At 37.1% G+C, this 15,438-nt stretch overlaps 2 protein-coding genes across 5 annotated transcripts in view; both read right to left on the bottom strand.

The window, feature by feature from the left end:
* The window catches only part of LOC142343261 (uncharacterized), a 158,683-nt gene extending 150,460 nt beyond the window's left edge, over nucleotides 1-8,223 (bottom strand). For all 4 annotated transcript variants that reach the window (XM_075395050.1, XM_075395049.1, XM_075395051.1 and 1 more), the window contains exon 1: nucleotides 7,884-8,223. In XM_075395050.1, the coding sequence (XP_075251165.1) occupies nucleotides 7,884-8,007 (124 nt within the window). In that variant the 5' untranslated portion in view covers nucleotides 8,008-8,223. The remainder of the gene's footprint in view (nucleotides 1-7,883) is intronic.
* A 3,095-nt stretch (nucleotides 8,224-11,318) lies between these two features.
* Nucleotides 11,319-15,156, bottom strand: LOC142343259 (uncharacterized). The gene has a single exon (XM_075395045.1). The coding sequence runs from the start codon at nucleotides 15,142-15,144 to the stop codon at nucleotides 12,232-12,234; it is 2,913 nt and encodes a 970-aa protein (XP_075251160.1). The 5' UTR covers nucleotides 15,145-15,156; the 3' UTR covers nucleotides 11,319-12,231.
* Nucleotides 15,157-15,438: the final 282 nt, after the last annotated feature.

Raw genomic sequence — 15,438 nt, 5'->3', positions numbered from 1 at the left:
GGAAATTCTTGTTTAAAATTTCGGAGATCATTCTTGATTGGAATGTTAGCTACTCGTCTGATAAATAGCACCAAATTCGAATACAAAAAATCTTGAATCAAATTTGATACCGCTTGTAAAATCATAGCAAGTCTTAATTGCAAAATAGAAAACGGAGAAACTTTATAAACTCAAAAACTGATCTCTTATTTGTCCCTCCTAAGAAAATCAAAAGAAAACTATATTGGAACCCATGGTTTCATGAGAAATGGAATCTGCTTTGACCAGAGGAAACCAAAAAAGGGGGAATAAAAATTGAGCCAATTTTTCTTAACATATACTAACTAAATTGAGCTTAACACCAAAACAACAGGAACAATATGCTTAAAACAGTCGTAATCTATTGAAAAAAAAACTAGCCAGAACTGATTCACATGACAGTAAATGTTTGAACCGAGAAAAAGAAGCAAATAGGACAAATATACTTAGAAATATGAATGAATTTGATTGAATTTAGCAGCTTAAGCTTACTCACGCTTCTTTATGAGAAAATATAGATTAGCACCAATAAAACTTAGAATCAGACCGTTTAGCCTATTTTGAACTAAAAGAACATAAATACTGGACGTCTGAGACGGTGCGTTCAAGTTTATCACGTTTCTATTTGGATTTGATTTCTACTTTGAGCAATTCAATTTTGCTTTGCTTAGCAACTGCTGTTTAAGTGCAAATTCAGCACAATGAATGAAGAATAACATTAGTCAACAGAAGTCAACGCCATCACACAAAACCCATTTGACAAAGAAGAAGCGCAAAAATAAGCGCGTAAAGTAGACACGTAAAAAAATCAACTCGTAACATTGAATTTTTGCATAGCACTTAAACGGCGGGTTCTGTACGTCCTCAAACTAACAAAAAAATTATTTAGCCAAAGCAACTAGACTCTTATTTCTCAATTACAATTATCTTGATTTTAGTCTACCTGAACGCATACATTTATGATTGCTGACCATTAATATAGATTTCATACTGTTGCAAATTTGACGAGGTTCTTTTTTCTGATCCCGTTTTTTTATATTTCAATAAGTGATGTCCCATAAGCTTAAAATTAATAAGGTTTAATAATCTATAAGTTTAATATACCTTTCAAATTTTGGACGAAATTTAAAGCTTATAGATTATTAAAGCTTATTAACTCTATATTAAAGCTTATAGAACATCGCTTATTGAAACGTAACAAAAACAGGATGAGAAACAAAAGCAACTCGTGAAACTTGCGATTAAAAATACAGCTAAAAATGAGCTTTGCAAATTTCAAACTTGGCATAACCTATATATAAAATCAACAAAAAGCAACATTAGAGATCATTCACTAAAAGATTTGGAGAATATTGCTGGCAAGTTGCTTTTGAAATAGCTGCAGTAGCTACAGAGACCTTTAGCATCAAAAGGCAAATAAAAAGACCTAAAAAACTGAAAATCTACCCTCAGGCAAATTTCAACCTTGAACTAAATTATTCCTCCGTAAATCATCTGAGTAAATAAAGTACGTTAATTTAAGACAGGAAAAGTCGATCTGAGAGTGAGATACGTCACCTGAGACCAGAAAAAAATTTCACGAGAATGGATAAATAAATCGCGAGAAATTGTTACAACTCGTCAAGTGGGAAAACGACGTCACGCATGCAACGCTGTCAAAGAATTCCATAAAGGAATGAACAAACAGAAAACATAACCGACTAAACGTCGGAAGAATTGCTCTTGAACGACTAGTGGGAGCTCTAATCAATTGCAGCCTGCTTCAGTCGGGGGGGGGGGGAAGCTTAAATGGGACTAAGAAGTTCTATAGTGGGCTTCAAATAACCACATTAGAGGTTAACATATACCAGTATTAAGATTTAAAGTAAAAAATGACACCAGTTTCGGCGCACTTTTCATTTGACTTTTAGTATTACATTACCGCCAATTGAGTTCAGCTGCTTGAAATTGTGATTGAGAGAGAATTTTAGATAACGCGAAATGCAAAAAGTAAAGGGCGTAAAAGTCACTCGAAAAGTCAAAGTTGTCAAGCAAAAATTTTGCATAAAAAAGACACGCACGTTTACGATAATTGCTACGAACTTCGTTCAAGAGCAATTAAAAAGTTTGAAGTGAGCTTAAAGTCACTGGTCCTAACAAAAAGTTAACGAGACAACGAGCAGACCAAAGATACGTCCACTCAGCTATCTTTGGTGTTCTTATAAAAAAGAACACATGAAAAAGTGGTGGTACTAAGCATAACCTACTAAAATCGTGCAATGCAATCGAGCCCAAACGACGGGTGAGCGGGAATGATAGGGGTGGGGTGAGCTGAGTGGTGTCTCAAGGAGCGGAGGTCAAGCGAGAGGAGAAAGTGGTGGTAGGGAAAGAAAGTGGTGGTGGAACATAGGAGGGGCAAAAACTGCCCTTTACACTACAATTTTATGTTTTCTCAGCAGCTTTCATGGATTGTACGCCAAAATACTAGCTGAGCGCTAATAGATCTAATAGAGCCGAGTAACTTTATAACCCCCCCCCCCCCCCCTCCGCTTTACCACGGTATCACGGTTTTCATGACAAAAATTAAAAACGTCAAACAATAATCGATCAATTAAAAAAATGCATAAAAAGAACACATGAAAAATATAATTGATACAAACTTTGAGAGCAACTAAAAAAATCATCAGCAGAAAGGTACATCCTTTTAGATTGGAATGAAATTAAATTAGTATTACCTTAATGAAACATACCTAGTTTGTCTTTGTTGCAACAACCAAACGGAAGAGTCTAAGAGTCAGTTTTCAATAAAACTGTTGAGAGTTGAGAAAAAATTTGGAACGTCCAAATTTCTTTTCAGAAATTAATAAACCAATTTAACAAAATTTTTGGCAAAATTTTGCAATTACAACATAACTGTTCTTGATGCTGTTTGATCAAAATAACAACAAATGTGGAAAACCTGTTTGGTTGGAATAGGCCAAATTACCCTTTGTGTGACCAATGTACATTTTCCAAAATAAAATCGCGCAATGCGGTTGAATTCTTGATGCAAATCATGAATGATATAATTTAGTCTGGCATAGCTTCCATAGAGCCATGCGGTTGACTGCGCGAAAAATGGGCTAGCGTTTTTTAATATGGGAGCAACGAGCTAATAGGGTGCACAAATTACTGAAAAGCTACCATAATGAGGTTTTCGAACAATTGCAAGGCCGCAAAGAAAGCAATACAAAACCAAATTTGGAAAATACGGATAAATTATTGCATCAAATGGAAGAGAAAAAGGTCTCAAACAAAAACAAGGAAGATTTGATAATGTGCAATCTCACATGTTCCGAAGCCGCTCCTCCACATTCGTGACTCAACTATTTGCAAAACAAAAATATCGGAAACTTTCTTTGTCAAACAGCAATGGATTCTCAAGGCTGGTCGATGAATTCTTAAAGATGAAACGAGGCGTTCACCAGTGAGGTTAAATTTTTCATTTCACTTAAAAACTGAACATGGTATTTTCACGGTAAAAAATTGAAAAGGGCAAATTGAACTCTAAATCTATTCAATTCAACCCACAAAAATGAATGAGACCCTAACTAAAAAAACAGCCAGTCTTACATTAATAGCAACCTTTGATTGTTAACAGAGAAAACGATTCTATATAAGCCAACATAAACGAAGAAAGCAAAATGAACAATCATGAAAAACTTCTTCCAAACTTATTGGCATTAAAATGTTAAGAAACAACCACATGTTGACCAATGGCACAATATACTTTCCCAAAAACGAAAATAAACAACTGTAAAATTTTTGAAATTTAGTAGGTTCAAAGATAAAAGAACACGTTACCTAGCAACGCTTTTTCACTCCAATCGCTCATAAAATGCGACCAACATGAAGGCATACGATGAACAAAAAGGCAAGATAAAAAATATCAACAAACTTGTTCAAAAAAATGCTCACGTAGCCAAAAACATTAGCTATTAACAGACAAGAATAATTGAAAATATTATTTGATAACATTAATTAAACTGATAACATAAATTGTCGCTGTAAAGGACCGATGAGGTCGGTCTTTTGTCAAACTTAAACCTGGCGTATTAGGACAAAAATCAACAGTTACGGAAAAACTTCTTGTACGTTTCAATAAGTTCTATACCAAAATCAAGAAACCGCAGATGAAAACTGAAATCAATTAACGATATTCACTTGTGCTTCACTAGAACTAATAGAGTTTAGATTTTAAAAGCGGACGCATAAGTCCATTTGCCTGATTGAGTTAAAAATTCCCATGTAGAAAACAGTTTCAATTGATCTCACAGACATAACTTTTGCTGCTGAGTGGCAGAAGTCACCAGAAAAGTGGCACTTTGATTTCTTGCCGCGTGGTATGATTCATGTAACATACCACTAGGAAACTATACCAAGAAAATAAAACAATAAAAGATTAAGAGATCCTGAATAAGCGTCTTTAAATCTGAAAAAAAACAAGTGCTTAATTACCAAAATTTTTACGGCAACAACAGCCTTTGACTAGCATTATATGACCAAGCATGCTATTATATGTTAGAAAACAGCAAATAATGTTTTATAAAAGCACTAAACAACGAAATTACACAAGATATCAAGGCATTTGAATAACTAATTGAAGGCCAAATTACAAAACAGTAAGTTGTTTGAAAAATTGATATGCCAGCAAAAACAATTAGGTAAAAACCGAAAACTGATGATTTACTCTAAGATGCAACATCACTGGTTCGAAGAGCTCAGGTAAAGAGATAAATTATTATCAAAATCCGACACAATAATGCAAAATTTTAATTTCAGGTGATGTTTGGCAGTTTAAAAAATTTGAAGAATTACTTTCATCACGCAATTTCACAAAACAACAAATCAAATTGATAAAAGTATACAAAAAGTGAGAATAAGTGGATGTGCACTATAAACACTGAATCCCTACAGCTATAACTGCTCCAAGACAACCAAATTGGGGAAAAAATTACATTCTACGCTAGACCGACTTGGTAATGAATAGCCCACAACTCGCTGCGATAAATTTATTAGACAAAAACGAATGGTCCAAAAGACAGCCGGAAGAATTCCGAAAGTGACTCAGAGTGTTGGAACTTCCCGAAAAATCGTTATTGCCCAAGGAACTAATATTTTTTGTCTCAATACAATTGTTCTTTTTCCGCAGTAAAATTAGCATAATTATTTCATCTAAACATTAACTTCTGTGGTGGTGACACGCAAACTTTTCAAAATTGATATCAATAAAGTGAAGCAAGCCAAAAAGAGAATTATGTTTTCATTCAAAAATCAAACCAAAAAAAGAAACAGATCTAAATCTCATTGTGAAGGCATAAAGCAGATAATAAAGTTAATCTATAATCAACTCAATTACAAACAAGCGAAAACAAAATATTAGCTTCTAAGGCAAAAAATTGTTTGTTTTGGCATTTCAAAATGTAGAACAGATAACTCTCCTTAATTGAAGATATTTTCCGAAAAAGGATTCGCTCTACTGAAAAAATTAAATTTATGAGAAAGAAACAAATGAACGGCAAAAAAGGGCTAAAAGCTCGAAAAATCTTCAAAAAATTCAAAAACGCAGGGAAAAAGAAATAAAAGATTCCGGTAAAGACAAAAAAATATTTAACAGAAAGGTTCCATATACTGGAATGTGGAAAGTTCAGTTACATTTAGAAATTTTAAGAAAATCAACTTCATAAATTTGAAGTAGAAGAAAAGAATAACTCATTAATTAGCCCTAGCGTATTGATAAATATATTTAGGAAGCTTCAGTTTGAAACAAAACACTAAAAACTTTTAAAATATTCATAACATCGAAAAACCTCGGCAAATTATCAAAAAAATGTTAAAATCAATTACATTTCATTGCATTGCAAACATCTAAGTCACAAAAATAATAGCAACATACCCGGCAGATTGCCGGAAAATAGCCGCCGTTGATTCCAATAAGCATGATTGGGATTGAAATAACAGAAGATATTGAAAAAAAAAAGATTTTTGTACAAAAACATTTTTTAAGTCCGATTTATTTTGATGGCATTTCGTAGTTGAACATACTTCTGTTTCTTAGAGAGAGGCTACAGGGGCTACTATCAATAACAATAAGCATTAGAGAGAGGTAACTAATACTTATAGGAACGACGTTCAAATAGCGGGCATCTAAAATTGGGCTTTATGGGTTTATCCCGTTTCTATTTCTGACTTCATTTTTTTATACTGAGTCTGTTCATTTTGAATTGCTTTGCTGAGCAACTGATGTTCAAAATCACTTTTAGCAGAATGAGAGAAGAGAGAAACTAGCCTAAAGAAGTCAAAAAGATTTCACGCAAAATGTCGAAAAGGCGGCAAAATGAGGTAAAGCGAAACATTTTTTTATTCGACGAAGTAAAAAACATAGCAGGACAAGTCCTGACGTACAATTCAAAGAATTTTCATTGACTAAACAGAAAACTAAACCTAGAACGGACTATGAATGGATTGGAAAAACCATTTAGAAAAAAATCCGATCCAAAAAATCGAAAAAACACTAAAAACACTGAAATTGCCGCATGTGAACAAAAAACCACTACCGATAAAGCGAACTTTTGTTCAAACGCCGTATTCTCACTCTACTTTAAATTTAGAGCAAAAAAATTTCACGCCGCAAAACCACTCGCTTTGTTGCTCCACTTCCTGTTTCGGCGTGACCAAAATCACTACTCCAATTTGACTTCAAAAATCATGAAAATGTGTGAACAGATCTTAAAAAAAAGACAGCGCCCCAATACAATTCAAATTCTTTGAATTGTAAAAAAATAGGAGCGCTATAACAGCCGGCTGAGAAGATGAGGGCGGCTATTAAACATTACCAACACGAAAATCAAATACCCCACTATGTACCGAAAGGCTCATTTCAGCAATTCGAACCAAAATCAAGAAAAATTGTTAGGCTTTGTGATAGGCAATAAAGGCTTTGTGATATGTACAAACAAACTCAAAAACCGACCGAACGTCAAAAAATGAGAAAATAGATACCTGCTTTAAGAAAAGCCATTACCACACAAACTGCTCATAAAAAGTTCCGTTTAAAGATACATACTAAACAGAAATTAATATACTAACTAAACTAACAGAAATTAATGTAAAAAAATACTCCAGAAAACTTCACTCTAGAAAAACTTCACTAGTCTCTCACAAGAAACTGTGTTATCAATTCCGTATGGTTTCATATGACAACCTGGCTCAAAAAGAATGCTTTACTGAAAAAAAAAAGAAAATACAAGCAAAACAAATGAGCTAAATCGACGAAGAAACGGCTAGAAAGGGTTAGTTACTTGCAGCACTCTGTCGAAAAACTAGTCAAAGTAAAAAAAAAACTCAATCAACGAAGCAAATGAACAGAAAACTTCTCGCTCAACAAAAATTAGTTCACACTGCAACTTTACTCACTTTTGCTTTAACGGCTAAACGCCACCTGAAAACAAATACTTCTCTTCGAGTCGTAAAAACCCAGCGGCGTCGGAACAAGATAGGCGACAGTTAAACAGAGCCCGAGCCTAAAGTAGCCTCAGATATCGTGTCATGCCAATAAAAGTTTGTCGAGCGACAGTTTTGCCCTTCTCCATTATAGTCCCCCTCCCCCATCGTTATCTTAGTGTCATATAACGTACAGGCCCCAATTACCGCAAATATATCATAACGAGGGCTAAAATTTTCTGGAGGTGAGCTATAGTGGTAAAGACCCGAAAATTTTGTTGCATGTTTTGAATGGCCAAATGGTAAAAGCAATTGCTAATGGCAATTTTCGTAAACTAAATACTGACTTGAAATATTTTGAACGAAGGTATACGGTAGTCTGATAGTAAAAAATTATTACTCACGTGCTTGGACTGATGGGTTGTCAATTTCTTGTGTTCCTGTTGCACTTTTTGTACCGCCCTCGCAACTTGTTTTCTCTATTTTTCGGCACTTCTGCTCAGGCGACTTCGTCTCTTCGTCTTTCATCAATGAAAGGTATTAATTACCAAACACTACTCACTTTTGACTGCAATTGACAACTGAATAGCTGCTACTTGTTAGTCCTGTATCGGTCGGTGTGGTTGTTCGCAGTCAGATAATAGTCGCAATAACTGGATAAAATTTTTGGTCGATGAAGAGTAGAGATCACACTTACATCTTATCTGCAGCAGACAGATGCTTCTGTGAATTATTGAGTATTAATGCAACTCTTTTCGGATGTTTAAAAACTATGCACCTAATCATACTTTCACGAGCATGCTTTTATGCATCAAGTAATGTTTTAAAATGCAGTATTAAACTCAAGCACTGCGTATATATATCGAAAGAAAATCATAGATAGCAGATTTCCGGACAATACCAAAGAAATAGACTACTGAGATCTCTAGTAAAAAAAAGACGATCAACGACAAAAGTGCAATTCAAAAAGCTCTGATTTCAAATTCCATCTTTATTTTCGAAGTCATTTTGGATCTTTTCCGTTTGTGTACCCCCCCCCCCCCCCCAGTACGTTATGCGCCCCCCAGTTAGAGAGCACGTGCATTACATAGTAAATCATTATGTCAAAAAATGGCACGTGCGTGTAAGGGTTGCAAAATATGTACCCACTAAGCTGGGGATGGGGGGAGGCGCAAACGGAAAAGATTCCTTTACTGTTTGTGCCATCTGTTCCGTTCAAGCTCAGTGGGCGCATCAAACTATTTTGATCCTCCAAGCGCACGAGCCATATTTTGGATCTATTCTGTTTCCCCCCAGCGTTTTTTAAGACCCCCAGTTACAAATTCTGTTGTTATATAGCACGTTACTATGTAAGAAAAAAGCACGTGCGCCTGGAGGTCATAAAAACTTTATGCTCACTAAGCTTGGGGGGAACAGAATAGATCCCATATTTTAACAAAGATTTATATAATAAACAGAATAGATCCCATATTTTAACGAAGATTTATATAATGTCACGTGTTCGGAGGGGGGGGGGGGGGTACGAACGGAAAAGATCACAAATTTCAAACAACAATGACTTACTTTCAATTTTTCGAGCCTTATATTTATCTAGCTTGTATGACTACTAAATTTGTTATTTTATATTCTCAATTTTAAAATGAGCGCAAAGTACTTCTTTGAGTGAGGTAAGCCACTTGTGCTTCAAAAAATATTTTCACACGACTGACATAAAAACCTATATAGAATGCAGTAATCAATGCTGTCACGCATACATTCAATTGCTAAGTAGTAGAAGTCTAAAAGAAAAATCTTGGGGCGTGATCAAATAGTCATAACAAAAACGAAGACGACCAAGTGAAATAGCATAGCCAGCCAAGTCCAGAATTACCATTCAAAAAACTGAATAGCCAGGACTCGATGAACCAGCAGAGTAACTGAGCAATAGGAGCAAAACTTACAGAAAACGTCAAAAATAGTATCATTAGTTACTTATTGTGTTAAAAAATTGAAAATTCTAGCTATCAAAAACACTCGAACAGATAAACTGGCAGCTTACTAAAAAAAATCAAAAAAATTAGTCACTGATCCACTGCCGTATGACATGACCACAAAAAAAACTTGATACTACGCTCTCTGATAATGAGCAAAATTGGGAAGAAATTTGATTACTAAACAGATTTTGGGGCCCTCAAAAAATTTTTAATACCCGGACGCATTTTAAATTTTCCATTTATTCTTGACTATAATTAACATATCCCGCAGATTGCCGATTATAGCTGCGCAAAAGAGTAGCTTGGACGTACAATATAAATTGTCAACTGGTACAAAATTGATTTGAAATGACCGACGGAAATCTAGGACTATCAAAAATTTCTTTGTAGAGAAAAAAAGAAAACTACTCAATTATTCCGAACGAGACGCTTCATTAGTTCCAGAAATCATAATAAATTTGTCTTCAGTACCAAATATTCAGGCTTCGAAGAACTAAACAAATTAGAGTAGAAAGTGTCGTACTGAACGAATGCTAGGAGGCAATTTGCCTGTAGCAGCACCGTTTCAGAGCTATTCAGAATTAGATAATATATACGAAAATCATTTAGTTACTTAGACTGAGACCATTCATGAGGAACAGGAAAAAAAGGGTTTAATAAGCCGATTTTACGCACCAACTATCCAATTGATTTTAACTAAAAGAAGTTGAAAAAACTCTTTGCAAAATCGCTGCAAATATCAGTGAATTAGGTACATGATGGAACAATTTCACCAACAAAAAATACTCGCATCCGCAAATAACAAAAAATGTCCCATTACTTCACTTTATACTTAATCGAGCTTCAACATAGTCACTAGAAGGTGTATATCTGTTATTCAAGTCTAAATTACTAATTAGTGAACTGAGCCAGAAAACAAGGACTGAAACAAATAGAAAAGAGTAACTTGTAAAACTAAAAATGGTCGTTAAAGTATAAAGCGATTTAAAAGACGACAGAAAATTCCGGCAAGTACTCGAAACTTAAGCCAGAAACTAATTTAAACTGAAAAATTAGAAGAAATATACCCGTTCCTTCATCTAATATAAGTATGCACACAGGTGGAAAATTTATAATCCTCTGATACAATTTACAATATTACAGTTCACATAACAATAGCCGAGCTTTTCACAAACTTCTCTAATTTGAAAGAAAAATTCTAAGACAATGACCAAAAGCTGTTACTCAAAATTCTTACCAATTTTTCAACAGAGAAATGGTTTTACATTATCAATAATGGTATCAATTGAAGGGAAAATGTCTGCAAGCAATAGGCGTCTATTAGATACTTGTAAAGGACAAAACAATGGGCCTTAAAATCCGGAAAAATAGTCGGAAAATCTCCAAATTAGTGCAGAATTCCCTTTAATAACCAAAACCTCTAAACAATCTAACTACAAATTAAACATTTTGAGAACTCAAATTCTCCAACGAAGCGTAATTTTTTTCTGCAATTTTTCATCCACTTCTGATATGATTGGTGTATTTTTATAGTCGGAGAGCACGCAGATTGCAATAAATGCTATTTTTGCAAAAAAAAATTATAGTGTGAGTGAAGTTGACCATGATCCTCATTGACGGCTAACCATTAATAATTCGAGGGTTGCAAGAAAGATCTATCTATCTATCTGAATATGACTACCTGGAAAACTATGATCATCGTAATTTGGAAACCATTCCTCCTCTGTATTCGTTGGCATTAAAAGTAAGACAATCGAGAAAAAGTCGCCTAATATTTTGATTACCTTTTTATTTCTGGGTCGGTTGAAAAGTCCAATTCAATTCAATTTAACTAATATCTCCCGTGTATTAACTAAAGAGAATAGGGCGAGGAGAAGACGTTAATTATAATAGAAAGCATGGCTTCATAAATTACCATAAAAATTTGTACACAATATCAGCTACAACGACAAGGTATATTAATATCAAAACTCATTGTTCGTTAAAGCATCTCAACTTGAAAATCAACAACATATGAAACAAAATCTGACCTAAGCAGAGTTTTAGGGAATTTATATAAAATGTATGCATAGTACTTTTTATGGAATCAATCCATAATCAAACAAAGAATCTATGAAAATTTTGATTATTTTGATGCCTAATGCTATATTTTATCAGCTCTATGTTAGCCTAGATAGGCTTATATAAAGGCAAATTTACAACGATTTAAATAAACTCAAATTTTACCTTGTTATTAAAATGTACCGATCACCTTTCAACACTCTCATGTAGCTTCCATTTTTAGTTATTCAATCTTACTCAAAACATAAACGTGAAAAGAATTTGATCCAAACTTTTTTCCTGGAATTAATTCAGAACAGAGCAGTGTTTTTCTCAATTCATCCTTTGCTTTTCCTTTTTCAAAATTGCAGAAAAATTGAAAAAATAAACCCAAAACCAATAATTAAGTTAGGAAATTTGTCTTACCTTTTGCCTTTTTAGGACAGTCATTATTTTCCCAATCTCAAATGTTAATAAACCTTCCTTTGCAATTTACCCACATTTTTATACATATTCTTTGCTCCCTTTAGAATGCACTTGAGACTATTGTTGAACCGACACTAATTATCGCGCGTTCTCTAACTCTAAGATCAAAAAAAGTTTACCGGGTAATACAACAAAGCCGTCAAATCCAGAACAAGAAACCTGCATATTCAACTTCTTGTTTATTACGCAACAGTCTTTTCCCATAAATATTTTCTGGCAGTTTTTAAGCAAGAGTGCTTCGGTTATATCCTGCTCAAACCATGGCAGAACATGCCGACACAGAGGAACTAGGTCCGGCCGCATTTGGAGATACTTGTGCAAAGTTCTCAAAGTCTTTGAGCTGTGTCTCAATGTCTACTCTGCAAATGGGACACCGCTTGTTAGTCCTCAACCACTGATCGACACATCCAGTGTGGAAGAGATGCATACAGGGTAGACGCCTAACGTCCTCGCCAATTTCGAACTCTGTTAAACAGACGGTGCATTTCTCCGAATCCTCATCATCAATATCTCCCGCTCTCTTTGAGGCATCGCGCTTCTTATTGCAATCTGTTTTGTTACCCGTCGATTTATCTTTCGGATCCGCTTGTTTGCTATCGGTTTTTTTGCAAATTCCGCTGAACTTGAAGGGCAGAGTGCATCGCTCGATCACCTGTTGACATGCACCTCTGCTCATTTGTTCAAGCGGCGGTGGAACTCGTATGATTCTAGCAGCTGCATTGCTCAACAAGCTTATGGTCACCGGGTTCTGCAGGTGCTGTTGCAAAGGCAAGAACTCCATAACAGGTGTGATGGGGAGCAACGGAGTTGCAGCTGCCGAGCTGGCCGCGGTAGCCGGAAAACTGAGGGGCAACACAGGATCATAATTTCCCACTAATGCAGGAACATGCAGGGTATGGGGTAGGTTGATGTATGGGCTGATCAGAGGAGGAGGTAAAAATCTCCCATCGCGATGATCGGCAACTGCTGGCGTTGGTGCGGCTGGATTGTAGCTTCTAGTATTGGGCAAATCAAACGGTGAGAACTGTGGGGGTGTTGCCAATTGAGACGCACGCAAATTGTATTGCGCTGCAAATGCTAAGGGATCCGGAGCAGCTGATGTGGTTGCCAATGGTACGTGAGTCGCCGTAGTTGAGGCCGCACGCGACTGAGTCTGTTGTGTTTGTTGCTCTTGGATACTACGTAGAATATTGGCTGCATCTAACTGCATGTTTGGCATGGACACCAAAGCTGTGTGATTGGCCATGGCCAATTGGTGCGCCATCTGTTGATTGAGGGTATCGAGAGCTCTTCTGTGGGTCCTAGGGTCCACGGAACTGCTCTGCGGGGGCGTTGAATGTTGATGAGGTCTGTCATTTGTTGGCGGTGGTGCAGCGTACCTTGAAGTCGTCTGAGCTGTGTGCTGGTAACTGGCGGGTACACTTGGCTGCATAATGAGCGGAGGAGGAATCTGTGGTTGAAGATAAGCCATTTCTCGTTGCAACTGACGTCTGTACTCCTCGGCTAGCTGTTGCTGCTGTTGGTACAGCTGTTGGTGTGTGAACGGAGGCTGTGGAGGCGGTGGTGGCTGAGCATATATAGCGGCTAAAGGTCGCCTACTGACCTCTGCGGGTAATGAAGTGACTGACTGGTTGGGCCCACCTTGGTACAGACAACTGGATGTTGAGGATGACTCCCTTTCACCGGAAGGACCAGATGTTGAAGTAGCAGGCTGCTCAGTATACGTCTGCAGACAAGCGCCCGAAGTTGAAATACTAGATCCAGTACTTGCTTGTTGCGCATCTAATCGTCTAGAAAGAAAAGGAGGAAGAGCCGATGAAACATTTTCTGCTCTTGAAAAAGAACCTTCAGCGCTCACATTAACGTCACGATTTCCATTGACAATTCCTCTTCTAGAATTGCTACCATGCGACGAATGGCCTGCATAATTGGGTCGCTGGTATTCTTGTAAATTACGCCTTTTTGGATGCGGTGATCGCTCTTCATTCACTCGATGCTGCCTAGAACCTCCCTCTTGGTAAAATTTTTCTTTAACGTGAATTTTGCGAGATGAACTCTCATCAACAGCACTTGTTGAAAGCTCAGAGTGGCTTGTCCCAGCACGCTCTCGATTTTCACTCGCAATTGTTCTTTTCCGACTTACGGGCTCCACTGTCGCAGAAGAGGTCGGCTCCAGAACTCGCTCACTCTGGGAGTCAGTGTCATGTACCTCCATTTCGGTCTGAGAACTCACGGCTTCCTGGCTGCCACTATCACGCAGACTTAAGTTCAGAGGTTCAGGCGGAGCCGCTGTCGAAGAGCTAGGCTCCTCATTAGGGCGCTCAGGATGAGGAAAACTCTCGGGAAAACATTGATTGGCAGCACTTGGTTTCCGCAAGTTCTGAAACAAAGGTCCTACGCTTCTAGCTTTTCGACAAGAACAATTATGCGAGCAATCGTCCATTGGTGCACTCAAGGGTCCTGTTTTGCATCTCTGAGGAATTGCGACACGTAATGGTGACATTCGATCATCGGCATACTGACTGAAGGGTTCATCAAAGAGGTTACCGTCAGGTAACCGTGATGGGTACTCATTATGACGACAATTACAGTTGTTCTCCGGAATAGGTTTGTTACAATCAGTACACATAGGCCGTCGCGCACAACGACAAGTCTCATGACAGCACGCTCCAACGTGTCTTACAGTACGCGTGGAATTAGAAGACGTCTGAGACGCAGTCAGGCCCAAACTTCTCCGCAACGTGCAAACACACGCACCACTGCTTTCAACGGTCGGAAATTGACCGTGTGAAATACCATCTGAGTTTGTTGGTACAGCGCCAGCAGTGTACGGCGAAAACGTAAAATATGGCGAAAACGGTGCAACTTGAATAGGTTCGGATTGAATTGGAGACGCTTCTAGTCCCTCAGCTGATACGTTGATTCCAATAATAGGGCTGACATGGTTATAAGAAGCAGCCAATGGTGTTTCTAAGGGCGAATATATTTCCGAGCTCAGAACATTGTGAATTGCAGAGTCACGCAAATCACGAGCCATTTGAGCTGCTTCAACTTCCTCGGGCTCAAACTGGACACTTGGCGGAGCTAAATTCAACTCATCAATAGTGGAAGAGGAGCTGCATTGATCAAGTTTAAAATCTTGATCCCCACTGCAGTTAGATGTCATTTTATCTGAAAAATGGAATTACTAAATTACACATGAACATCAAACCTATAGGCATCAAAAAAGATGTAGGCCCTTATCTGAGGGCAATGTTATCTCTCAAAACTCCCTTGGTTAAATTAGAATTGTATCTCTCCAACAATAGCTTACTGAACCAAATCGACGGTTCTCTTTCCTAGATAAGCTTGTGAATAAGCCCCGGTTTCATAAATATTTTGGATCTCTTCCGTTTGTGCCCCCCCCCCTCCCAGTACGTGATGCACACCCCAGTTACACAGCACGTGCCATTAAATAGTA

This window comes from Convolutriloba macropyga, chromosome 7 (assembly GCF_964194025.1).
Source record: "Convolutriloba macropyga chromosome 7, txConMacr16.3, whole genome shotgun sequence".
Lineage (NCBI taxonomy): Eukaryota > Metazoa > Xenacoelomorpha > Acoela > Convolutidae > Convolutriloba > Convolutriloba macropyga.
The sequence above is the reverse complement of the archived record's forward strand: the minus strand, read 5'-3'. Positions and strand labels throughout refer to the sequence as shown.

Excerpts from the sequence above, each read along its gene's own strand:
- LOC142343259 (XM_075395045.1), bottom strand. The coding sequence starts at position 15,144 with ATGACATCTAACTGCAGTGGGGATCAAGATTTTAAACTTGATCAATGC.